The 26838-nt window shown below is 38.3% G+C and overlaps 1 protein-coding gene across 5 annotated transcripts in view; it reads left to right on the forward strand.

The window, feature by feature from the left end:
* Positions 1–10677, forward strand: part of TTC39B (tetratricopeptide repeat domain 39B) — a 73699-nt gene extending 63022 nt beyond the window's left edge. For all 5 annotated transcript variants that reach the window (XM_038123985.1, XM_038123983.1, XM_038123984.1 and 2 more), the window contains 4 exons: positions 859–970; positions 4277–4394; positions 5582–5698; positions 6704–10677. In XM_038123985.1, the coding sequence (XP_037979913.1) occupies positions 859–970; positions 4277–4394; positions 5582–5698; positions 6704–6800 (444 nt within the window). In that variant the 3' untranslated portion in view covers positions 6801–10677. The remainder of the gene's footprint in view (positions 1–858; positions 971–4276; positions 4395–5581; positions 5699–6703) is intronic.
* The last annotated feature ends 16161 nt before the right edge of the window (positions 10678–26838 follow it).

Genomic DNA, 26838 nt, shown 5'->3' on the forward strand with positions numbered 1-26838 from the left:
AGATCTTGGCAAAGCTCCTTGTTGGTTAGCATTAACCCTCAGTCTCCTCAAGTTTTACAATGTGATAATGTATCAAAACAAGCTTATTGCTTACTGTTGTACTGAGGCAGCTGGGAAGATATGTTTCCAGGATTTGCCTTGGTTTTTTTCCAACAAAATTTTGTTGAAATTATAGTAAAGTCATATGTTGGATGTGCCTACTGGAATCACATTTTTATCCAGAAAGTTCTACCTACCTCCAGTTTTGCTCTGAATGGAAGGTAATTGTCTGTTGAGTAGGGCATGAGCATCTATGTATATGCGTGTGTGTGTGTGTGTGTATATATATATATATATATATAACAAGAGCATCTTTTTGGGTGAATACTTGTGTGTAAGTATAGTGTATATCCGAGCACACACTCAAATACACTCCAAATTTACTTATCATCCTTTAGAAAGAAACTACTTTTATCTCCTTCTTTAGGTTAGGCACCAGGGGCCACAAGTTGAATCTAAAGCATCTAGTTTTGCTGATGTGTTATGTGGGTGATGGTAAACTGTCCAGATAAAATCTGTTCAGTTTAATTTCTGAAGATCTGTGAAAATACATGATGGTAGAATCCATTAAAAAGGCATCAAAACACTCATTCTTAGAAACCCAGTTTAACTTGGTCTACACACGTTCAGTGTAATTTTTCCTTTCCTATTCATAGATGTGTGGTACCAAAACAAGCTTGAGTACATTTTTATGTACTCAAAAATGTTCCACAGTAGCCTTTTCAGAGGCACTCTTTAGTTAAGTATTTATGCAATTCCATGAGTTTTTCTCACCTTTTTCTTTTGGTTGGTTGGTTGGTTTTGTGTTTTTTTAATCAGGAAATGATGTATGTCTGGAATGGATTTGCAATTGTGGGCAAAAGAGCAGACCTCACTGAAAACTTACTGGTAACAATTGAAAAAGAAGAAACTGCTCTACAAAATGAAACTAGTAAGTGATCAATTAAGTTGGAATTAATAATCGTATAAGAATTGCTGACATTTTTCTATGCTCTTGTCTTCTGGTATTCTGCAAAGTGAGTATTGGCTTTGACAATGTTCTAATTAAGTCCAAGTATGCAAGTTTTGGAGCCTCGTGAAAGTTAGGAGTGGTTCTTCAATATGTTCTTTATGCAGCGTGATTGATGCTGCAGACAAATACAGAAAACTCAGGGATGTGAGGTTATTAGTTACAGAACACAACTGGTCTAGCTTAGTTTTTCTCCTCTTTGAGAGTGTTCTTGGACCATAATCTGCTAATGTCTTAAATGTCTGAAAAATAGTTTTTCTGAACCAATTTATATCACACTTTATTACATAGGACACATGTTGCATAGAATATGTCAAAGTATTAAAGATACGATGAAGTGCAATGCATGAATGAGTCTTTTTTTTTGTTTTGCTCTCTGGCAAAAATAAAACATGTTTGCTAGTTGTAAAATTAAACATACTTAACAAATAAACTTTGAGCATGATTTTACATCTTGGAGTAACGTTTAGAGAATGAGCCCATAATTTACCCATAAATTTAAATTTAAATTCATTTATTCATTTACAACTGGTTTACTGCACAAGCACTTGACTTTTGTCAGGTTTTATCAGGATGGTTCTTTTACCTGTCATAAATTTTTGGGGAGAATTCTCTTTTGAGTTTTTCTAGAATAAATATTACTATCTTGCATGTGAATCTTTTTAAATGATAGTTCATGAAAATAATTTCTATTGAGCCCAGATTCTAGTCACACTTATGAACAATTTAGCAGTGGTTAAAACAGCAATTCTGAAACATAGTATATATCTAACTATGATTTACAGTGTTAATTGAGGCAATGCATAAGAAATTATACAGGGACGTGCAAGAAATTTATAATGGTCAAATCTGGATGATACAATAAACCAAATGAGAGTAACCTGCATGGCCATGTTTGAGTGAGGTTCCTTTATTTTCTGTGTTGCTCTTCACTTTTCTGCAGAATCAATAGTGTGCCTCTTAAATCTCAAGCATTTCCCTTTTTTCTTGTTGTAATATTGAAACAAAAGTGTAGTGATGTGCAAGATACTTGCAAATAAAGTAATTCCCATGAGCTCCACAATAGAGGGTTCTGACAGAACCTGTTGGAAATCTAGTGCTGTATTGTGCAGAGATTTGTAATAGAAGTGCTCCTCAGTTGTAACAGTGAAGTAAATTTTCCATCAAATCCCTGAGTAAAAATGTACAAGGTACCAAAATTAAAGCACTGGAGATAAAACCACTGTGTTTTTTCTTATGGAAATTCACTGTTTGCAAACAGGATATAGTCTGGAAGTATATGTACTTTCTGTGTTGTTTTTTTAGTAATAAGTTCAGTCAGATGTAATTTTATTCTGGACTTCACATATGTGATCTCGATCTGTTTTTAAAGATACAGATTCAGTGAAAATAAAGACTCTGATTACCAGAGTTGCTGCTGAATTCCTAAAAAAGTAAAAGAGATTAAGACTGCTAGCAGAGTATGACAGGGCTACAATATAATTTTATTAGACAGTTTTTAGTGGTAGTAATATAAAAGGATTGTTAAGGTGCTGTGAAAAAAGGGTGTTGATTATACACAAAGGTCACTTCGGGATTGAGACTTCATAGAACTGTTTTTACTTCATTTGCTTCACATGAACAGGCACAGCATGGAATCTCTCAAGGATTGAAAGTAATTTTATGTTGTATTGCCCTGAAAATAGAGATGGTGGAAGGAACAAATGGAAGATGTTAGAGATGGGGTTTTTTTTTTTCCCCCACAGGATTTCTGGGAATCTTTTTTTTTCATTTCCAGTATATAAAAAGAGAATGTTTAACTGAAAGAAAAAAATCATTTTTTGCTTGTTTTTTTATCCTGGTAATGATACTTCCTTTGGTGTAGACCACTGCAGCTGCAAAAATGGTTGTCCCACATTTATTGCAAGGTTATCTGTGTTAAATTGGCCTGTGCATTTGTTGTTTGTGCATGTAGTGCTAATGTTTTAGCTTCTGCTCTTTTGGGAAATAAGAGTACTAGTTGAAGTTGTTAAAGACTGGTGAGCCCTTACTGACATCAGTGCATTCTCCCAGTAATTTCAATTAATGAGTCCTTCAGGAGACAGTCACAGAATCTATCACCTTAGCCTAGCAAAAGAGGCTAGAGAGAATGCAAAGTGCTCATGCGCTGCACTTCTACTATCACTAAAAGCGCAGTCTGTCAGTTACAATCTATCAAGACTTTCTGGGTTTAAACACAGACAGAAATAAGGTTGAACATGGTGGCAAAGCGCTTTGCGGAATCCTAAAATGCATGAGTCTTGCATGTTTCAGAACTGTTTATGTAGGATTTCTTTGGCAGAATATTAAGGAAAAAATTAATGTGACCTTAGAGAGCTGGTAATTAGTTGTAAACAACATGATCTGAAGGGAGAGTGTTTTGCTTCCTGAATTGTTAATGTATGTAGTGCCATCTGTCTATCCATATGTGTTTTCTTTCCTTTCTTTTCCTTCCTTATACCCAGCAAATGCTACAAACTAAGGGAACTAAAAAGGATCACACTTGTTAAATAAATTTTGAATTGATTCAAACACCCTCTTTCATCTGGTATTTTTAGTCCTATTGAACATAAGACTTTCAATAAAGTTTTTCAAATAATATACACTATTACTTATTTTCAAATATCTTTCAAATATTATACACTACTACTGAGGTTTCTCAAACATTAGAGATTATAAAAATACCAGTAAACATGGTTTCTTGAATTTGTACTGCAGAATGATGCTTCTGAAGAGTTCTGTAAGAGAGTCATGGTGTGGTTTTACAGGTTTTTTTATGCTACTGGTGCTACTGGAGGTCTGCCAGTGCTCTGTAACAGGGGAAGCTGTTAAGATAACATGATGGTTTCTGTCTCACTCTAGTTTTAGCTATGGCAAGTAAGAAATCTTTAATTAATGACTGTTTATGTAATGTAATGTATTTAATTAATGACTGTTTAATCTTCAGTTAATGAACTTTATGCCTATTTGTTGGATGTTTTAGTTTCTTATTTCTTCTTTGCCTGTCTTTTAAGAGAAAGATAAGAATGTCATGGACACATCTTCTTTAGTAAACAGTATTTTAAATCATGCCTGAAGGTTATGTACATTTTGAGGTATAGAACATGAGAAACAACATCCTGCATCTGAATACCTATTCCCTATTGAAAATCTAATTTTCCTTTTCATGATGTTTTCAAATTGTTTGACATATCTCACCTTTACTGATAGATCACAGTGAATACTATGTGGATGATGTGTGCATGTTGCAGCTACTGAAAGGCCTCTGTCTGAAACACTTGGGAAGACTCATGCAAGCTGAATTATGTTTCAGTAAAGTAATTCAAAGGTAAAAAACAGAAATAGATTTTCTAGCTTTTGGTGACATTTCTGATATTCCTGTTGCAGCTGTCTTGTTAGAATTTTGAATAATTAACCATCATGTTAAAGACCTGGAATTGAAGTACTTCTGAAAGTCTTAGAAAACCAGAAGACTTTGCTTGTATTTTTCTGTAGCAATTTAATGCTTACTGTAGCTATATATATGTGGTGTTTGAGGCTGAATAAATCAAATTGCCAGGTAACATACCCAATTACATTTGGAATTGTATTTGCAGAGGTACTTGTAAGTATGGACAATATAGATAGGTTTACTATTTGTTTGGTTTATTTTTTTTAATTCAATATTTAGTACTTGAGTAGTTAACGCTTCCCCACGTAGATGAGAAGTTGTTGTTTCACGTTTCAGTTGAAGACTGGTTTCTCCTGTGTTATGGATTTTCAGGTGTCAGCTCCATACCGTAGCTTTTCTATATAAAACATGAGTCAGGTACTGATTGTAGTTGAAAACTTCTTGTAAGTTTTTAGGTATTTGGGCTGAAGAAACATATTTACTTGTGCAATGTTTCTAAAAAGTGATTTAGGAAAATTAATGATAAAATTTGTTATTGAGAATTATGTGTGTTTTAGTTCTCTTGCCATCTTGTTTTCTCTTGTTTCTTTGTTTTCTCTTTCTATTCTCTTTTTCTTTTCTCTTGTTTTTTTTGCCATCTTGTTCTGTCTCTTGTTTCTAAGATCCTATGTGAGTTTAGTCAAGCACATTGCAAGTTACAGGGCAGAGGGGTTTGATTAGTTTCAAGTTAAAGGAACACTATTTCTGAAACATCTTTTTCCAAAGGGAGTTGGCAGTGGGCAGGCTTTTATAGATGAGGTATTTTAAAAAAATCCAAAGACAACAGTTCTTCATAAAGTGTATGTTTTGTGTGGGTGAGAGTAAAAGTTTTCTGGTGCATGAAGTACCTACATGTTTGTTCAAGTTTATTTTTTACATGTGTTGGACTGCTATGGTGCTTTAAGACTGTTTATCAATGTGTATTATTAACCTGTATTATTAATGTGTATTATTAACCTGTAAAAAAGGCTTCAGAATGTTTTTTCTGGCTATGTGCTGTTATAGGCAGTGATTGCTTTTAAAGTTAACTGGTCAGTCAAGACAGGGTTGTAAGTAACCATTTCTGTATTTTTCTGGTTTTCTAGTGAGAAGCAAATAAAATATGATAGTTACTTGGTGCCATTCACACTGTATGAATTGGGTCTTCTGTACAAACAGCAGGATGAGACAGAAAAAGCAATAAGATACATAGAAACTGCAAAGTAAGTGGAATTTTTTTTTGTTACCTTGTAAATTAAGAATAACTATGTATTTGCAGCATTGAGGACACTTGGGTTTTCTTCCTGACAGCTTCCTTGCAAAATCCAAGTAATTATAAATCTCTGTTCTTGATTTGCAGGACTTGTCCAATATAGTTGAATTTTACAGTTTCATGAAACTATTCTTCAGACACAGTGGAGTAGACATTCAAATAAGACACAGTATGAAGGGAAAATGTTTACTTCTTTTATGGGCTTCAGAGATGCTGAGGGTCCACTGCATGCATAGGATGAAGCTGGAGAGTCCAGGGAAGGGATATATACCATTCTGTCCCAGAGGGCAGCTGTGGGAATTACAGTTCCTCTAAAGGTGTTCATAAGAGAAGGTCAAAAGCCAGTACACCTGTCTGACTACAGTCCTTTTTCCTTTCACATGGCATTGCAGAAGACCAGTTGAGAGTTTAATTTATTGTAGGGCAGCATATTCGTATCATCTGTAGATTGTAGTATAAGATAGAATGCCCCTTGTGTTTACAGAGTAGCCCAGTCTTGTAATAGTGTCTCCCCCCATGGGGTTTTGTTTGTTTGTTTGTTTGTTTTGGGGAGATGGGATTTACAGAATACGATTTCTGTACATATGATGTTTATTACTCTGGCTGGATTGCGTTCTGACTTGAAGCATACATGTTCTACTAACACCCTTTTCTGTAGTATTTTGGCTTGTCTTTTCACAGCAAATTTCAGTAATTGGGAGGGCTGTTAAAAGGATCAAAGTAAGTGAAAGAGATGCTAAGACATGGGTTCAGTTTATCAGGACATTTAATTTTAGTACTGGTCTAAGTTTTCTTCGCTCAATTTGTGGATGTAGTTTTAAATGTCTCATAACTCATCTGTGTGTCGGTCTCCGTTTCCTGTTGAAGGAATAAAGACTGTTAACTTACAAACATATGAAATATAAACAATTCAATCCAAAGATCTTTGTCTTAAAATAAGTTGTCTGTTTTGCAGAAACAACTACAAGGAATACTCTATGGAGTCCAGGTTGCACTTCAGAATTCATGCAGCGCTTGACAGCTTGAAGGTGTCACCTGCTTCAACACCTTGAATGAGGAGGGATGTTTTTCATGCATACAATAAATAGCCTACACAATCTTTTTTCAATCTTTTTTTAATCATAGAGAAGAACATGATGATTGTTTTCTGTCACTTCTGATTTGATATCATTCTTTGACTTTTTCTGTATAGCGCCTATACTGTATCTACATGCTGTTAAAGAAGACCTTATATTTTGTTGATAAAAATAATTTAATCTTTGACTTGAATGGGGGATATTTTTTAAAAAAAAAGGTGATGGTGCAATAGAGTTTAATGAAAATACTTTATTTTTTTTATATAAGAACAGATGCAGGTTATGCAGTGAAACTGGTGATCATTTCTGCATTTTTGAAAGTTTTATTTTCTGCAGTGCACTTGAGACTTTTTTTCCCTCTGGAACAAAAATGCAATGTCTGCAGATAACCTTACCCACATTTTTTTGGCGTACCATATTCTGAAATTTTTGTCCAGAGGAAAGAATTAGTAATTTTTGACTTGATTTCATTTTGGGAACAAAACCTGTGTGAAGTGCAATATTTTTACTCTGTCAGATGAAGCTAAGGAGGGCTTCAGATGAAGCTGAGCAAGGCTACAGTTATAATGTCTTTGCAGGTCTATTTCAGTCAAAGAAGTGCATATAGGGGATATTTTTCACTTATACAAAAGCAGAGCTACAGAGGACATTATGTGCTTGTTCTAAAGTAGAATCAGCTGTCTTAAGTTGATCCTGACAGATTTATTTCACCTGTTTAATAACAACAACAACAAAAAAGCACTGAGAACAGTCATTTTGGAACTTACACAGGATGTCTTCCCCAGTGAGAAAAGACTGGGAAATCTTGCCTGATGCCTACCCCAAATAGTTCTCGACACAACTGAAACTGATTGTGTCCCATCTTCCCTGTCATGGATCTGGAGAAAGGATTGTTCTTTCCCTTTTTTAAGTGATCATTTAGTACTTGTAGACTAGCACCCTAGTTGGTATTCTCTGTTCTTGGATCCCAACCAAAGCAAATAAAATATTGGTGGATTTATATATTTTCCTAACAATGAGTTAGCATTCATATTAACAGAAGTTGATTGTGCATCAAGAAGTGAATCCACTTTTAAACTTGCTGTTAAGAAAATGTGCATATTCTAGTCTAATTTCTACCAAAAATGTGTTGTAAAATTGAGATACTTATAAGTGCATCTTTCTTTTCATGCTTCTATGCAAACAGCAGTATCAAATTGAATTTCCCATTTATTTAGATACACAGATTCTAGCTGTCTGTTCTTAACAATAAAAATATATTTTATTTTTATTTAAGTATACACCAAATTACTCTTCTTTCACTAGCTATTGCAAAACTTCCCTCTTCCATATTTTATCCATGTCCAGTAGGTTTACTTCTGCACAGTAAATTCATAGTACCTATGCTCATGTATGTGATTCGCTGCCCTCAACTACCACCCAAGCAAAACCAAGATGAAAGAAATAGGTGAAAAATGTGTCCTCAATAAATGAGTAACTGAAGTTTCTAATTGAACTGTCAATATGATCTAAATGCTATAGCAGTTCTTCTCAGGTTACTGAGAACACAGCTTTCTTCTATGACGTATAAATAACGGCGTCATTTAATTGCTTATAATTCTGTAATTGAATGGTATATTTACAGGATAAGTAAGAGTTTAAAAATATTAGCTAAAGAAACATAATGGGTTTTTCAAAATGGAAACCTGATCCAAAGTCTTTCTTTGTTGGTTTGAATTTGTGCCTATTGTAAATCTGTAATTTATATGTGTATAATTTTACACAATAACTTAAGTTTGAAACTTAAATACCTGAGACACTGAATTACTGATAAAATATGCATGTTTATTTTAAAATATATTCAGTTGACTGTAGCTAAACCTCAAAACAGAGATTAGCATATGCTGTCAAATGACTTCTCGAATGATTTACCCATTTTTATATATCTGATTGTAAACTGTAGTGAGCATAAACTCATATATTTTCAGAAAATACTTTTGATGCACCTGTGGGCATTATATGTTCAGTTTAGGATTATTTTGGTTTAATCTGATTATTGGTTTGGAGTCTGCTTCATTTTTCTGTAGAAGGTGATGGGAACAATTGCCAGTAAAACTTCTGTAATTTGTGTTCCAAAGAGTACTTCACTTCAGAAGAGTTATAACTGGGACTACAGACTCTCAGGGCGGAGCATGATGTAGTCTCTTATATCTTGTTTTTGTGGGGAGTGTCTTACAGCTAATATTGTAGAGGCGATTTGAGATAGAAATCAAAACTAACAAAAAATGAACAAGGATCTTCCTTAGAAACTAATTTTTTCAAGGTTTAGTACAAAGCTTCAAGAAGCGGTGTACTTTTTCCATGGGTGATGTTACTGACTGAAGAGAGAGTAAAAAAATATTTTCTTCAGTTCAGCCTTCCCAAGATATTAGTTCCCTGTGCATGTTATACTGTGTTTCTTTTGGGGTTGGCTTTTTTGCACTCCTGCAGAGGACAGGCTCATCCACACAAATTTCCAGTACCCTCTGTAGTGTTTTGAGGACCCAATATTAAGTGCTATTTAGAGCTTGCCTCCTTTCTGTGCTGCTGTCCCAGACTTTGATAGAAAGATTGACTGATCAGAATTCTTACTTTAAGTTTTATTCCGAACATTTTTTTCCAAGTTGTTAACAGTGGATGTATAAATGTGTGAGAGTCATTTGTAACCCTTCAGTTAAGGTGGATCTCCACAGAGCTGCAAGAGATGCTTAGTTTTCCAGACATTGCAGAAAAGTTCATGTCTCCTTGACACAATGCATCTGTGATGCAGTATTATTTAGGACATTATGCCTGAGTTAAGTAATTTCTGTGTAAGAGTTCAGACAAAGGCTCTGTGGCTTTTTAAAAATTTTTTTTAATCTGCTGTATTCTGTACTGGGCCTTAAATACAGCTCTGATTTAGTCTTAACTGTTGCTTATAATATTCACTGCACATGCTCATCCTCCACGGGAATTTTGAATATTGTGCTGAGACTTAACTAAGCAAAGCTGATCATTTACCTATGATGCTATAGCCTCTCTTGATAATAGTAGGAATTATAATATATACAAAAGCAAATTCAACTTGTTAGTTTAAGCAAGAAAGGCTGAGCTTACAGTTACATTATGACAAAAGGTCATTTAGTTCTTTCTGATAATAGATGTATTTTTTTTTAAGGTAAGCAATAATAAATTAGCCTGGTTATGGGACAAAGCTTCTCTTTGATTAAGAATTGCCTACTTAGAAACTATTACAAAAAACTTATGTCTGTGCATATCAATCAAATGTTTAATCTGTTGAAAGATCATTGTACTATGGTTTGTGAGTTTTTATTCATCACAATAAAGAATAAATTTCTGTTTTTAACAGAAATTGAAAGCAAATGTATGTTTAAAGAAAGCTGATGCAATATTGTTATATATCTGTTCTAATACACATGGGGTAGCAGCTGTATGTAGCACTTCATGGCCAGAGAAATGTATAATAATCATATCTTGTTACGTTTCTAAAACACCTTGCAAAGTAATGTGTAAAACAAGAAATTTCTTGTGATAAATTCAACTTAGACTCTGCGGTTATTTTATTACTAATCCTAATGTTTCATGTCTTTTGTTTCTGTATATTCTCACACTGCCTAGTGCAACAAAGAATGTTTAGATTTGCCCTGATGCTGCAGTCTCTTTGCTTCTAACATGTTCTTATCTGGTACTTGATGAGTAAACAATGAGAGAAGAAAACCAGAAAATGAGGAATGAAGTACGTTCTGGTTTAAAGAGCATGTAGAAATGTTTATTAGGATGGACTGGAATGGATTTACACTTCAGAGGAATAAATCACATATGTTTGTGCTACCAAGTGATGAATTCTAGTTGTACATCAAGAACCTTCAGATGAAACTTACCAGAGCATTATCATCAAAAAAGGCCTGATCTCTAGTTTATAAATGCTACCTTAAGCGTAGAGCTCTTATACAACCTGTCCAGACTGAGATGTACAAAGCTGTCAAGGTCTGTTGAGTGAATAAAGGGTCTTTTGAATTTAGATAGCAAATATAAAATAAGTTGCGGGGTTTTTTGGGGGGTTTTTGTGGTGCTACTCATGTTTTGGGATTTTTTTTAAATTGTGGTTTGGATTTTGATTTGTTTTTTTTTCCCATCATCTGGTAATAAATGCTATAGGACAGCTTCATTAAGAAACAGTGTGGCTCTTTGCAATTTGTAGAAGAGTACCTTCTGGGAAAAAAAGTTGAGAGATCATGGTTAGCATAACAAATTTAATGCTTAGTGATTGCAAGATTAAATGCTTTCCTTTTTGTAGTAGTGTAAGCATGTACTTCCAGTCTGTAGAGAAGCACATGTCAGCTAGTAATCCCAGGTAGGAACACCTTCCTAGACTTAGTTATCCCAAGAGAGAGCTTCTTCAAACACAACAGCAGTAGGAGATGTTTCTGTTTTCTGTGTCAGGTCTTCTGTTCCATGAAAATTACAGTGGTTGAGATTCAACATCTGTGCCATTGAAGCATGGAAAATACTTAGTGTTCATGTTACGTGATTCTGGGAAAAGTTATGGTTTTACTAAAATCCTGCCTGAGAAGTTAATGGTCTTACCTGCTTGAGCTTGTAATGTGGACCTCAAAACTCAATATTCTTACTGTACAGTGGATATAAGAGTATATTAGGATAATTTTATTGATATGCTTAAATGACATGTTACATCAGTATTTAGAGTCAGGATGGATGAATATGTAAAATTAGGTTAATGCGACTTATATAGCTTACATTAGGTTTAACTTGTTCCAGAGTATTAGGTGATCTTCAGAATTAAACTTGGTTGTAGAAAAGAGGGCAGTATGAATTTAAGTATGATTTTATTTTCATTACAGATTTGCTCAAGGTCCTGGAACTTACACCCAGGCAAAACACATTGCCTGCATATACTCAGGTACAGACATAAAACTTCCATTTGTAACACTCACCCACCTTGATTAGATTGTTTCTCGTTTAAGAGAGGTTCTGTATTGCGTGCATTGATGAACTTACGTAAGCAGTATTCTACAAAGGAATCTAGCTGTAGTTAAAAATTTCATGTGGTGTAGAATATGCATGCTCAAGGTTTTCTTGGAGAAGGTGCATGGCTCAAATCTCCAAATTCTAGTCATACTAGTAAAGTTGCTTCAAATCCATCTGTATTAGTTTTTACATAGGAACATTGAAAACTTGTTGACAATGAAAGAATGTCAAATGTTCCTTCACCTACTATGAATTGGTTTTGCACTTTGAAGAAAGTTTAAGCTTTTTTTTTCTATAGTATGCATAAAATTCAAGATCAGTTTCTTTTCACAACCTAAATGGAAGGTACTCCTCCTGTAGTTCACATTAATTTCATTAGACTGTTCATATGCTGTGGAAGCAACTTCCTTTATCTCAAGCAATAATACTAATAATACTGTAATCATTGTGTTTGCTTCATAATGAATCTTTGGAGTGGAAGAAAATCAGATTATTGTGTGTTGAAAGAAAAGGAAAAAAGGTGAAAGTGAAATGTGTTGTGGGGAGTTCTGAGTGGCCATAGAAGATGAACAGTTACATTAGGATGATACTTTAAATGCAGTGTACTCTGGAGGCCTATGAGAATACATCTAATGAATATCAAATTACAGGCTGTTTTTCTACAAGCTAAGATTTTAATAGTTTAGGAAAAAAAAAAAAAAACACCAGAAAAAAGCGTTGCCTGAAAAATAAAACCTGCAACCCAAAATACTGTGTGCTGTTGAATAATAACAGTTCTTCTTACTCTACAAGTCAGTCTTTTAAGGAAATCTGTGAAAGATCCAGATAAGTTAACTTAAGATGTTGGATATGTGCTGCTATGTGAAAAATTACTTGTAGAATGTTATGTCTTGGAAAGGACCTTAAGATCATCTGGTCTCAAGCCCCACCCCCGCCATCAGCAGGGGCACCTCACCCTGAACCGGGTTGCTCAAGGCTTTGTCCAGCCAGGCCTTCAGCAACTACCAGGGATGGGCATCCACAGCTTCTCTGAGCAACCTGTTCCAGTGCATCACCACCATCACAGTAAAGAATTTCTTCCTAATCTCTGACCTAAATTTCCCCCCCTTCAATTAGTACTCTTTCCTCCTTGTTTTGTCACTACAGGTCCTGAATCCCCTCCCTTGCCCTGCTGGCCAGGCAGCTTTTTTTGATGTAGCCCAGGGTTGGTTTGCTTTCTGGACTACAAGTGCACATTGCCAGTTCATGCTTAGTTATTCATCAACCATCCCCTCACGTCTTTCTCCCTAGGAGATCTCTCTCCATTGATACCTTTGGGAGTTTGAAGTAAAGCAATCTATTTAAAATCAAGTTATATATTTTATTGTCTAAACACTTCTGGTTTTCAGTGCTACTTGGTAGATTGGTGGGCCTTACATTATGAATGTTCTGTTTTCTATCTTTTTTTTTTTTCCTTTTTGTAGTTAATTTTTATTAAAGCCTCTCTGTTTATTTGATATGTTACCCAAAGAACATGTTGCAATAAAGATACTGCTGGTTTTGGTACTGCAGAATTGAATTCAAATTTTACTGATTGACATTGGCAAGACAAATTCTGGTTTCTGAAACAAGCCAATTTCCTTAACTTCAGGAATCTTGTAGCTAAATGAGATTAGGTCCACCAGTCTGAATATCCTCTAATGTGTCGTCTGGAAATTTTGTCTTGATGGACTTTGGAAACTGTTACATGCCCAGTGTTTCTGGTGTATAAAACCCCAGTCAGAATTTTTCAGCATCTGTTTTCATTCTGGAGAATTCTGCAGCTGATAAAGGTGCTTTCCCTGAATTTTTTTTTCCTTGAATTTTTTACTGCTTTCCTAGGACAACAAAGTTGGATTCCTATTCTCACCTCTTTGCTAGACTGTCTGAAATCAGTAGGAGTCTTCAAAGAAAAATCTTTTGTTTTTCATGAGTGTCTAGCTCCATGCTTCCCTGGAATAATGTGCAGCTGAGATGCCTGCTTGTCTTGCTGGCTGTGGCAGTTGCCCCCACTCAGATGGGAAAGAGGATAGCCACTAGGAAAGGAAGAAAATGCAAGAGAAATTCATGTGTGAAGGATAAGTAAGAATATGTTGGGTAGGAGTTTCTGTGGCACATGAAAAGTTGATGTCACCTTAGACTGTGGGACCAAATAGAATAATATGAAATGATGAAGACTTCTATCACAAGGGTTGACAGAAAGGTGTCTAGGAAGAGAAATTATAGCGCAAAGTACTCACTTGCTTACTAAATGCGGCAATGTAATCCAGAGGTGATGGTGATGGTGTCTAAACAAACAAAAATCAAAAAACCCACAAACAGAACCAAACCAACCAAACAAAAACACCCAGACTGCTCTCTTTGCAATAGGGAGAGCCTGCAGGGGTGTTACACAATTTCAGAAATAGCTCTTCCATTTGGAAGTTCTTAAGTTACAATGTCATGACTCTGACAATAGAGGAAAATTCATAGTAATTATATTGTTAACTATTATCATCAAAAGCATTGCTTGTGAGAAAATAGATCAGTGTAGCTGTAGGCTCTGTCTCCCAGCTATTTCTTAGAGAAAATTTAAGGAGCACTTAAACTGTCCTAACTAAATATTGGCAGCTGCTACCCAAATTGCGTGGTAGTAGCCTGGGTCAGTAGCCGAGGATCTTACAGAAAAGACTCTGCATTGTAACGCCTAGTCTATATGTGCCAAACAATCCACCATTATCTACCCAGTGTGTCCGTATGGATTTCAGTGTGCTTGGTGACTGTCCGATCCTGTTAACTCGTCTTCTGTGACCAGCTGTACTATATCACTGCAAAACACACATGTGGTTTTGGTTACTGAAGAGGCCTTGGAAGTATCTTGCAATGTCTTGTGAAGAAATCAGGAGCTTCCATTACAGTGCTGGCATAATATGGAGTTCCAGAGTGCCCTGTTGTGCCATTTAGCAGTTTGTTGGTGTAGGATTTTTTTCTTCTCCCTTAGTACCCTGCGGGCAGTCAAGCCCTAGGAAACAATATACTATCAGCAAAAGCTTGCTTATATTGGATTAATTCCAACAGTGTTTGTGGAAACATTTGTTTGTTAACTATCATTATACTGTGTCTGAGCTTTTTAGGGGCCAAACTAGGACTGTTTTAAGGACCAAATTCAAGTCTCGGCTATGTGCATTTTGATTCCTTCAAAACCACTAAAATTGGCTCTCATAGATGCGAGAAAGGCATGTATGTTCTAAACAAAGTAAGATAAAACGTCAGTGGAAATAGTGTTCATTGCTTCTTATTTATTTATGATGTGAAGCTACCTTAGTGGTAGCTGACCATGAACACGTGCCACATAAAATCCCTTCTTTTTGAGACTTGAGGCAGAAGTTTGAGCACTATGCAATTCAATCCAACCAGAATGCACAGAGGATAGAAGTATTTGGCAGGAAAGTAATTGTTATAAAACAAACTTTTGTTTACTTAATCTTACTTTGTTGGCATCTTGTCCATCTTCTGTTGCAGACAACAGGCCCTTCATCACTTGTAGATTTCACCCTCCTTCTGTGACTGTGCCTTTTACGGGGATCTTCCAGGGTTCAGATCTGGAAAAGAGAAGCTGGGAGGGGTGGTGGTCTTGCTCAGAGAGAAAATTTCCTGCTCCCCTCCTCCACTGTCTTTGTCCACCTTTAGCAGGACCTAGTTTATCTTCTCCCAACTCCATGAAAACTCAAGGCTTCATCAGCTGGTTTCTGCCTAGCTCTCCCTCTTTGCCAGGTGAATGGGGGGAGCAGACAGAGTGGCACAGTCCAGCAGCTCGCAGAGCAGGGGAATGGCACTGTGTGTTGAAGACAGATGCACCAGGGGTACCATGTATAGCTAGGGGAGCAGCCCATATCCTGGGCACCTGGCTTTGCCTGCTATTGGCTCACATTTCCTCTGAGTTGGCTGGGTGTGGAAGTGACCCTGGTTAATGGCAGCAATGCCAACCCTGCAAGGTGCTGTAAGTCTCTGTCCGAAGTTTCTCTCATCTGCCTCATGATCGTCGTGAAAAAGGCAGAAAGTGGGACCACCGGAAAAGGATCCTGTTTAACATCCTGGTTTGGTGGGAGCTTGCCAGGGTCCTGAGGCCAGAGCAGAGCCTCTGGCCTGCCAAGTTATTATTCACCAGCTGTGTTTTCCTACTCCATGGAACACTGCCTTCAGTGAAAGAAAAGGGCGCTGTGTCCTTTCCCTTGCTCTGCAACAATGATCCTAGAATCTACCCACCTCCCAACTTGGCTGGACTTTTCTGAGATGACCTTTTGGTGGGCCCTGTGGAAGACCCTACATCTACTGTGTAGCCACCGTGGTAGATGGACTGAGATGGCAGAAACCTTTTCTCCAAGGACTGAGACATGAGACCCCTACATAGAAAAACTCCCTTTCTCCCGAAGGACTGGGACAGAAACCTCTAACCTAGAGGGGGGGTGTGTGGGGGGGAGGCGAGCAGCTGCAGGTGTGACCACTGGACCAAGAAGACAATGGCTCTTGCCCATTGCTGACCAAAGACAATGGCTCTTGCCTACGGCTGATGGACTTTTTATACCCTTTTCCAATAGACTATTCTTTATTACATTTGATTTGATTTCAAAACGTGTCCCCTACCCCCAGATTATAATAGAGGTTTGAGACTATAATAGAGGTTTGAGATCTCCCCTGACATGGGAGCATCTTTGAGATCTCCCCTGACGTGAATATGACAGGTGCCATTGACTCAACTTTGAAGGACTTTGTCATCTCTACTTTTGGTAGCTATAACCTCCGTTTCTCTTCTACCCTTTCCTTTCCTTGTGCTTTCCCTTTTTTTCCCCAATTCCCTCCAATGCATTTTTGCTGTGATCACTCAATAAAGTACACTGGTTTTGATTATTAAACCCCCTTGCCTTGTTGGTTTTTTGTACCTTGAGATCAATTAACGAACCATTACAAAGCCCGTTCCTAAGGACAGATCATGACAGGTTCCCTTGTAAAAGAAAAAAAACCCAGCAGACAACCCTGTGTTCTCCATCACAGACCTGTTTTTGGCAGCAACATGTGTGCAAGAGACTGGAGACTCACCAGGCCTTAGGCTGATCTGTCAGGGATGTTGCTGCAAACCTTAGTATGGAGTGAGCCTTCTAGCAGCTGGGGGATCACAGTCACTTCTGCTGCCCAGAAAGTGCACTTTGGGAACTGGGCTAAGTGGTTTCTATGGGCAAACTTTTCTCTAAGCAGAGCACCCCAGGCTAGCAGGCTCTCCAGTCTTGAACTGCTGTTTTGCCACCTGCCTGGAGGTGAGGTGCGTCACATAAGCCATTTCTCGCACTCAGAGCATTTAAAATGAGAATTCAGTAGCAAAAAATAACACTGTGAGCTTGCTTAACTGCAGAGCACGAGATACAGGATGGCCAGAGCCATAGGTCAGCAGAGAAAAGCAGCTTTCCTGCTGAATGTGAGAAAAGCCACTATCGGTGAGAATAACCCAGTCACAGTCCCCCAACTCTGTGTCCAGGACAGTGGGACACAGCAGCAGAGCCTGGAATGTCCCTGTTTCAGTTTCCTCAATGACAAAATGTTCATCCTTGCTGATCCCTGTTCACAATTTGCAGGTGGAGCTGGTTGTAATCAGAATATTTACTGATGGTCATGTGAAAGTAATAAGCACATTCATGTGTGTAAAAACAGAGCCTTGAGCTTGAGATGTTCCAGACCTCTTCACATGCTGCTCAATATGAGTACAGCAGAAACTGCTGGCTTATTGTGCTGCCCCAGAATTGCAGTGACTGGGCAGGGATTCTGGAATAACACCTGTCATGGGATCTTTCAAACTCTTGATTTTTCTTCCCCTCTACTATCTTTATATTGTTCCAAGAAAATAACTTAAATGACCAGATCAGCACTTCTTGGAAGGGAAAGACTCTCTTCCTCAGGGAGGGCATTGACTGCCAGAAGCTAACCTCTCACCCTTGACAATACAAACAACAAAGGATTCTGAAATTACACCGAAAAAAGGGGTTTGCTCTTTACAGGAGCTAATTGATATTGGGAATACAAAATGCTCTGGGAGTTATTTTCCAGGATATGAAAGAAATAGCGGTAGCTGTAATAAGATTAGCAGAAGCTGAGAAATGTGTGCAATGTTACTAAGGACAATCTTCTAATTACTGGAGAATCAGTTGGAGGACTGAACACCGGCATCTGAAGGTTATAGAGAAAGGTTACTCACAGAGGAAACAATAGTCTCAAAGGCAGAAAGCAAGATTTGGAGACTGAAAAAATGCTATTGGTATCACCAAGGTAAAACTTCTTTATAAACCGATGTCATGGCTTTGGGGTTCCAGAAACTGGTAAAGTGGTCATTGCTTTTTTGGCTGCGTTGCCTGCAGATGCATGAGTACATGACAGACAGCCAAAATACCAGCTGAGAGGACACTTTGGGATGAAGGTCCATAGGTACAGTACATGACAGATCCAAAGCATGGAGCTGCTATGGGGGGCTGGACAGCCTTCTTTGGACATTTAGGGTGAGAAGGATAAAGAAGTACCTGAAATAACATCAGAGGGGGTGATTGAGACAGATGGATGTTAATTGTTGTCAGACCTCTCTGAGTCTTGTGCATTGCCCGTTTGGATCTCATGCAATTCACGCCTGGGGTCTGTTCCCATTTTGGAGAAGAGCAGGAGTGCAACTGTGGTGGACACATAGAGACTGAGCCTGGTGCTGTCACTGGGCTTAAGGTTCCTGATGCACGGATGTCTTGCTCCACCCACAGAAGAGAAAGCAAGTATTGCAAAGCTGCAAATCTGCAATTTCGTGCTAGGGGATTGCAGATAGATGTTGAAAATGAGAAAGGAATGTGAAACAGGCTACTGAGAAAAGAGCTGTGCATGCTGTGAACATGGAGGGCAGTATAGCATAAACCAGAGAGGTGGTATCTCCTGACAGCTCCTTGCTGCTCTTGCTGTGAGAACCAAACTGTGTGGCTTGGAAAAAATAAAGATCTACAAGAAATATTAGTTAATAAAGCACCACAGCCAGATGGGCATGCAGCTGATTTTATGGGACATTCTGTGGCAAATTACTTCCAATTGTCCATAAAGATTTTAATGAACTTGAAAACCAAAACATTCTCTTCTAATTTATTTATCCTACCAGAAAGAAACCCAAAGAAATGTAGTGTGTACAAATCTATATCATAATCTTGCATTGACAACAATAATTTAAAAAATAATTGCTTTTATATTGGGGCCAATGTTGTAAGATTTTCTTAGAGCAAGTTTTCCAGAAGCCACTACTCTCTTCATCACTGAAGACATGAGTATGAGAGATGAGTATGAGAGGACTGAGTATGTCAGCTTTGCTCTGGAATTACAATTTGAGTGACTAGGAACATCTCAGCATGGGATTCAATTTGCCTCCTGAAAAAGTAAGGCGTTCACTCAACCAGTCACTTTCTCAACCTGTATCCTGCAAGATCAGCAATTACCCTTTTCTGCTGGTGCTCTGGCAAGCAGAGTACTCTTGCCTTGCATGTGTCAGAGCCCCATAGGCTCTGTGCAGCCCTGATGAGTGCCCTGATGACTGTGGGGCTCTGAGAGCGCTGACATAGAAGTTGACAGCAGTGGACACCAGCTCAGTGTGTAGTGAATTAGCCTTTGTGTGGGGCTAGAAGCACACATAGTATGCAGTAATTGGTAGAGTTGCATATGCCATTCCTGGAGCCTTGCAGTAATAATGTTTTTTTGTTAAAAAATATTTCTAAGTTGCACCATCCAAACACAGATTTTCTATCTGTGTATGATGAAATATATCTCCATATTTATTTATGTGGATATTATTCTGCAGAATCATTTCTGTCAGAGGTGGAGACTTTGAATGGCATTACCCATTTACCAGAACCTGGGACTTTGTTCAGCATCTTTGTTTTACTGTGCATGTATTTCATGTACATCTCTATTAAAATGTATTTGTTTGACATTGGTTGCTGTGGGGTATACATACACCTTATTGCAGATACAGACATGCATATGAAAATGTGTGCATAAATATATGTGCTATTTAAACATGTATTTAAAATAAATTAGTGATCATTTAACTTAAGCATAATTTCACATAGCAGTGTCAGCCTTAGGATTATGAATTTCTGTATGCTGGGAGAACATTTCTCCTGTGATAATGCTGGCTCTGCAGCTGCAGCACAGGCACTAGCACAGAGAGGTTTATTGAAGGAGGTGAGCCCAGTGGACTCCCTCCATTCAGAGGGCAGTGGGGTCACTGTCATGCTCAGGCAGAGGAACTCATTTGCTATAGATGAGGTGTTGTTGCTTCTGGTGCAGGTTGACCCTGGTAGTTCTGGCTTCTAGATTCAAACAGGTGCCCATTTGGGGCAGAACACTTCACGCTGACAAAGCTTACCTGCTTGGCCTGGAATCTGGTCAAAAGATACAAACAATGCAAAGTATTTGTGGTGAGCTACGGAGGTGCCAGTAATTTTTGATGTTGGATATCCTAAGAGCTTTACTTGGCTTACCATCTACCAACCCTTTGAAGTAAGGTTTGACAGATAAGATGCTAAACTGACCTGAAGGCATATGTCTTGTAGTCAAATCCCTTATGTTATAAAATTCCAGCATACTTTCATTCACTTAGATTCTTCCATGTGAAGTATATGAAGTTTCTCCCATGGATTGGGATGCCTCTTCAAGGTTGCGTCCCAGGGATTTATATAAAGAGGAAGAAGTATTCCACGAAAAGAGCTGTGGTGAGATACATCCAAACTTCTACTTAAAGTTTCTTTTGCTAGCTTTAATAATAGTTGCTTTAATATAGTGCATTTTTCCATTTTATGTCATAGATGACTAGTTTTCTTAGCTTTTGTACTGTAAGTAATTCTGATACAGTTCTTCTGCCTGTTAATTTCTTTTAATAAAAACCTCATCTTTTATAAATATATCTGATTCGCCATCTTTAAAACTTGCGGGACATAGTTACGAAAAAAAACCCTGTTGACAGTCCAAGGCTAAAATGAGATCCAGTTGCCTCAAGACTTCTCTCTCTGAGGTGGAGTTAATAAAGCAAGGGGGTTTTTTTGGCACCTTGTGACTCAGCGGCAGGGCTTCTTTAATAGACTTTGTCTGAAGCTCCCACTTCACCCACAACACCCGCCTGTGAGCAGCCAGGGCTGATGATTTATGCTCCAATAGAAGGCAGATTAAATCTGCTGTGGAGCTGTTGCTCTCTGCTGTGCCAGGCAGCAAACTCGTCTCTTAGCAGGGAGGTAATATTTCTATGATATTTTGGCTTTATTTGTACCCTCATGACCATGTCCTAAGGAAAACTAAGATGGACTCTGAGTCTTCTGCACCTTTTATGTTCTGATTTTTTATTTCCCATGGCTCCATTAAGGTTATTAATAGCATTTTTGTGTTTATAGGAATTTTACCTAAGTGAATGTGAAATGAAAGCATCCCTGTCACACTCAGTGATATCTCCACATCCTGTATGAGCACCCTCTGCCTTGCTCCAGGGCCACGTTATGTTCTACGCATTTCACACAAAAACATGCTGAGAGATCATTCCAAACCACAACAGATCTTTCTGGACTTGTTAAAAGGTAGTATTTCTCAATGCTTCTGCTGTAAAGACAGACTCTTAGTTTGTTAACTTAGTTTGTTAATGGGCCTGTGAGGTAAATAGAAATTACCAATATAATTCTAGAAATGGCTATAGCATGACTTTTTATTACCTAGCAGTTTGTGACTTAGGACATCGCAACACCTCAGTTTGCTGAGAAATTATGTTCCTTGCTGAAGCTGGGAGTAATTTTTTTTTTTTTTTTTACTAATTTCTAGGTTTGTAAGGCGAAATCTAGGACTGATTCAGGGTAAAACACTGCCTTTAAAGCTTTATGTATCAAGGAGGAGAAGGAGGAGAAGTATTTCTGTTGTTTATTTGGTCCTTTGGAAGCTGTGTAGAGGTATTGAGAAGCCTTGATGAATAGTCTGTGAGAGCAAGTATGTCTATATCTTCTAATTGCCTCAGCACAAATGAAAAGATTTTTTTTCCTCTTGTTTTTTTCTGATATTGCTATGCTGTGCTTTCCTCAGTAGGTGGCAAACTTCACAAGCTGTAGCTGAGTGGATTTTTTTTGCAGGCCTTTAACCTCAGATAAAATAACATGTGCTGGGAAAGCTTTGTTTGGACCTCATCCAAATAATATTTGCTTTCTTCCACTTGCCAAAAAGAAGCCATTATTGTTCCTAACTCAAACATTTTCTTTTCTGAACTGATCTGTGAAAAAACATATAGCTGTTGCAATGGAGTATTTACTCTCTGTGTGTACTGCTTTTTGAGATTAGTGAATAAGCAACTGCAAAAATGTCCCCGTTTTGCTATTTGAAAGGAGAAACAATGTATCCATGAAACACAGGCCTCATTTGCTCTGTTTATTGACAGATCAAGCATTAGTTAAAATAAGTAAAAATCACTGCCTTTTTTTTGAATAATAAGTATCCTCTGTTGCTACCATTTTTTAAATATCATTAAGTGTGAGGGAGCACATGGCACTCTTTATACTACAGAAAGAAGGATCATCTTCAAGAAACTTACAAGGTCCCTCTGGCATTTAACAAAAATTACTATTGTGTTTCGGGAACCGAGGAATCCAATTCAAGTAGTGACACAGAGGAAGTAGGCAGGTGAAATAGAGAGCAAGATATGCCTTGGGATGGGCCAGTGACACTTCTGCTAATCATCCCTGGGCTTTGCAGAGGAACTTAGGTCTCAGGAGCATTTGGAAGGAAAAAAATAGATACCTGATGCACAGGGGCACTAAGAAAAGAGCTGAAAGCATAAGGGGCTGTGACCTGGCTCTTTTCAAACCCTGGAAATATTTGTGATCACATTCACAGTATAAGACATTGTGCATGTAATGTGCATATTTTTTCTGTGGATATTTTTTCTCTGGTGTTTCTTCGCTAGGAAGAGATAGTGAAGAAAACCATGGAAAGAAACAAGAAGCAATAGAGAGATTTTAATGAAGATTTGAAAAGAACTAGGGAGATTCAGTCCCTGGGATGACTGTTTGGTTGAAACTGTTGTTGCAGCTGCTCGGCTTGTTTTTAACGACATTGAATTTAGACAAAGAACAAAGGCCCTCTATTCCACTGCAAGCAAGTCCTCTGTGGGAATGTTTCTGGGTCTGTGAAAAGAGATTGCTTCCTCATTAGCAAGAATGAAGTGTGTTGGGGGGGAAAAACTGAAAACAGTCAGATTGGAAAGGAACTGTGGTCTGAGCTGGAATTTGCTGTTCTGAGTGGTAATGATGACAAGCCATGCATCCAGTGGCAGATAATTTCATTACTCTGTGCATGTTTATTTGCGTTTCCAACCAGGAGATCCTGAAGCAATGATGGGAGTTGTTTTAAAACCTAACATCTGCTTTTTGAACTGAAGGACCCAAACTTACAGCATCCATTTAAGCTGAGGAAAGCATATTGGCTTGCTGTGGGAGAACTCTGTTAATACTTTTCTCATTCTTGGATCAAGTCTTTACTTTCCTTTGCCGCCCTTGCCTGCCCCTTCTTTCTCTCCTGCCATGCATTTCTTCATCCTTTAACCAGCAGGCTCAGTAGATCTATTAACATAATCACCTGGTGTGATTATATTCACAATACAATATCCTGTTTTCTATCTCCTCATTTGTGCTCTCTCTAGACAGTGCATATTCCCCATATAACCTCTTGATCCTGTCCGAATTTGTGTTCATCTTAATCATGTTATCTCCCAAGGTTTAAGGTGAGACTTTCTCTCCATATTCTGTCTCTATTGTTTCCTCCTCTTTTTCCCTATGTACTTTCTGCATGCAACTAACTCCTCATTTTTTCACCTATGCCCTCAGTTTAGAATGTGGCAGTTACATGTCCAGGGGGAAAACCAGCCCCTAACAAACCTGAAAAACAGCCCCTAACAAAGCAAAGCAAAATAATAGGAGCTCATAGCCTTCCTGAGGAGGCACAGGGATCTGTGCTAGCACGCTAGCTCTGCTGGGGCTAAAATGGAAGACTAAGATGCATTCCGATAAGGAATTGTATGTGAAATACAATACAGTATTGTATGTGAAATACAAGTGCAGGATACTACTGCAAGGAAAATGTTTCTCTTCTAATCAATAAGAGAGACTCAAAGCACAGAAATGGGGAAAGGTTCTGGAATCATGGTCCTTAAGGTCTGGCTCTGACTGTTGTTTTAAGAAGAATGAGAAAGCTTGAACTTTATAACTCATCACCTGAGGAAAAAGTGGAAAGCAGAGATGATGCCTGGATATCAAGGCTTGACATGTCCACAAACTTCTGGCACACCAAGCCAGAAGAGAGACTGTGTCCTTTCAGGGCAATCTCTTGCAGCCAGCTCTAGAAGAAGAAAGAAGGAGGGCTCCAACTTAGCTCATGAAGTCAGTTTGTCAGGCAAGATGAAGCAGATGCTTAGAGGCATGAGGAAAATGGGCATCAATGCCAGAGTTGGAAAAGTATTTGGGGTAGATTTCAGGGAAGGGTTGAAGAAGATTGAGGTGCATGTGTCAAACTGAATGCTGAGAAAGATGATGGTGAGGGGGCACATCCCTTGTGGAGCTCATGCTGAAGAGAACCATGTCCTGTGGGAAGTCCAGCTGTCTTGGGAAATACAATACGATTTCTAGGGCGGAAGGAGATGGTGGGGATCATGGGAAGTAGAGAACATTTTCCTGAGGACTTAGCTGAAGTATATTCACCTGCCCATTGATATTCAACCAAAAGTAATTGGTTTCTTTCCCTCTCTGGTCCCTTCAGGCACAACACAAGGTCCCTCAGAAGGCTGGGCTGAGGACTGTGCTGACCAGAGGTTTACCCAAGCTCAGCCACCATCACCACATGTGCCTACACTAAGCAGCACACAGGCCAGCTGTGGAGCAGTGGTGGGAGCAAGGGGAGGTGCACAGTGCCAAGGCTGCAGCCCCAGCTCCTCATGGCATTGTCCTGTGGCTACAGGAGCCATCAGCACACCCAGACTGCACCAGAATTGAAGTCCCATGTTCCCTGCTGTATGAGAAGCCATATCAGGCTTCAAGGGTCTATCTCCTGTCACACTGACCATGATCTACTCTACTGGTCAAGACAACCAGAGCTTCACAAAGGGCTGGCTTGACTGCATCTCCCTTTACCATGGCACAGGCTTTGGGCTGATCTTTACAGCTGACATCAACAGTTTGGTTCCTGCCCATGCAACCTGTCCCTGTGGGTGGAAGAAATTGAAGCAATATACACTGCTCTCACAGGCCAGGATCTCCTTCCTCTGTGTGCTATCCTATTGGTGAAGCCAATGTGTTTCCTGAAGGAAGGAATGTTTCAGAAATGCTGATGGGTGTTTACTGACCTCCTGAGCAACCTGACAGGGTCCATGCTGGAGAAGGGAATGCTTAGCCCTGGCTCCATGGGGATTGAACACAGAAAACGCAACTAACAGCACAGTGAGGACTTTTTCTGCCTTATTGTGGTCATGTGTGTTGGCAGTGTGTAATGTCACACACAGCTGAATGAATGTTCACTCTGATGCAAATAGTCTTTTCATGTATGTCTCATGGCATCCCAGGTATTAAAGTCTTCTTTTCCACTGTCTGCATCAGAGGAACAGTGGAAAGTAATATGTTCATGTACCTGTGACTGCCTTTTACCATCTATGGTGTTTGTTTAAATATATTTCAAAGTAGTATTTTTAATTTATATGACTATATATTTTGTCTGGCTTATTGTGTTTGGTGTTATTTGTTTGTTTTTAATAGATAATCCTCATCCTTCAGTTTATCTGTTAGCTGTGCAGCATCTGCAAATTCAGAGTAGCAAGTAACAGATTGCCAATTTTTCTTGTGAATATCAAGCATGCCTCCTGTCCTTTGCTGTGGCATTCTTGGGGTTTCATGATCCTGTTTCCTCTCCCACTTGGAAATCTGATCTGTCTACAATATAAAGCATGAAAGCACAATTGCAAATAACTTATTGCTTGTCTGGTCATAATTTCTCTTGTGAGTTGTAGTTATTATCCATGGCTCAATTGAATGCTCTTCATCCATTAGTGATAGAGATGTATCATTCAAGCAATGAGACTTTTCACAAGGCACCTGTCTGGTCATTTATAAGCAACATTCTTAGCTGCCTGTGGGATTTCATTATTTCATTCACTCATACAAAGACCAGAAAAAGTCACTTTGCAGAAAATCTGTACAGGAATTAGGAATTACATATAAATTCAGAAAGAACATAATTAAATGTCTTCCCATGACCGCCAGTCATTTCTTCACTGGTAAGAGGTGTTCTAGCAAATTAATTTCTCTGGAATGGCTTTGTTCAGCACACATTTGGTAAAAAGCTACAGTTTTCCACTGTGTTGCACTCTTTGCTGTTAGCCCTTGTGCAAATTCTCTGCATCAGTTCTTGTGACCCTCCCTAGGATTATTTAGATAATTTGAAAAAAATATTTTATAATTAATAATTATTCAAATTAGTAGTTATTCAATATATGCAGGTTTGAATGGAAAGACCTGGGGAATAGAGTCAGTGTTACACTTATAACTGGAGGTGTATCAGGGGTGAAGTATACCAGGAATCACTACTCAAAAGGCAGACTTGTACAGGTGCTTTTTAGGCACAAAATGCTAAACTAGTGTTGGTGCACTATGGTATTGATTTGATTGGCCTAGCTGCACTTACAGTTTGGGAAGTTACTGCAAGAAATAACTTCACAATCATAGTTCCACAAATTAACACTCACTATATGAACACTTTTTTGAAGCTTTTAACCTGTGCACCTTGGTGAGATAAAATGTTTCAGTATTATTCATCTTTCTGATTTTGACCAGTATATTTTACTTGAAATTTGCTATGGAGGAAAAACATGCACCCAGTTTGCCATAGTAAAATGCAGGATAATGACTTTGTAAGGTCTGACTGCTTACGGTTT

This window comes from Motacilla alba, chromosome Z (assembly GCF_015832195.1).
Source record: "Motacilla alba alba isolate MOTALB_02 chromosome Z, Motacilla_alba_V1.0_pri, whole genome shotgun sequence".
NCBI classification, from domain to species: domain Eukaryota; kingdom Metazoa; phylum Chordata; class Aves; order Passeriformes; family Motacillidae; genus Motacilla; species Motacilla alba.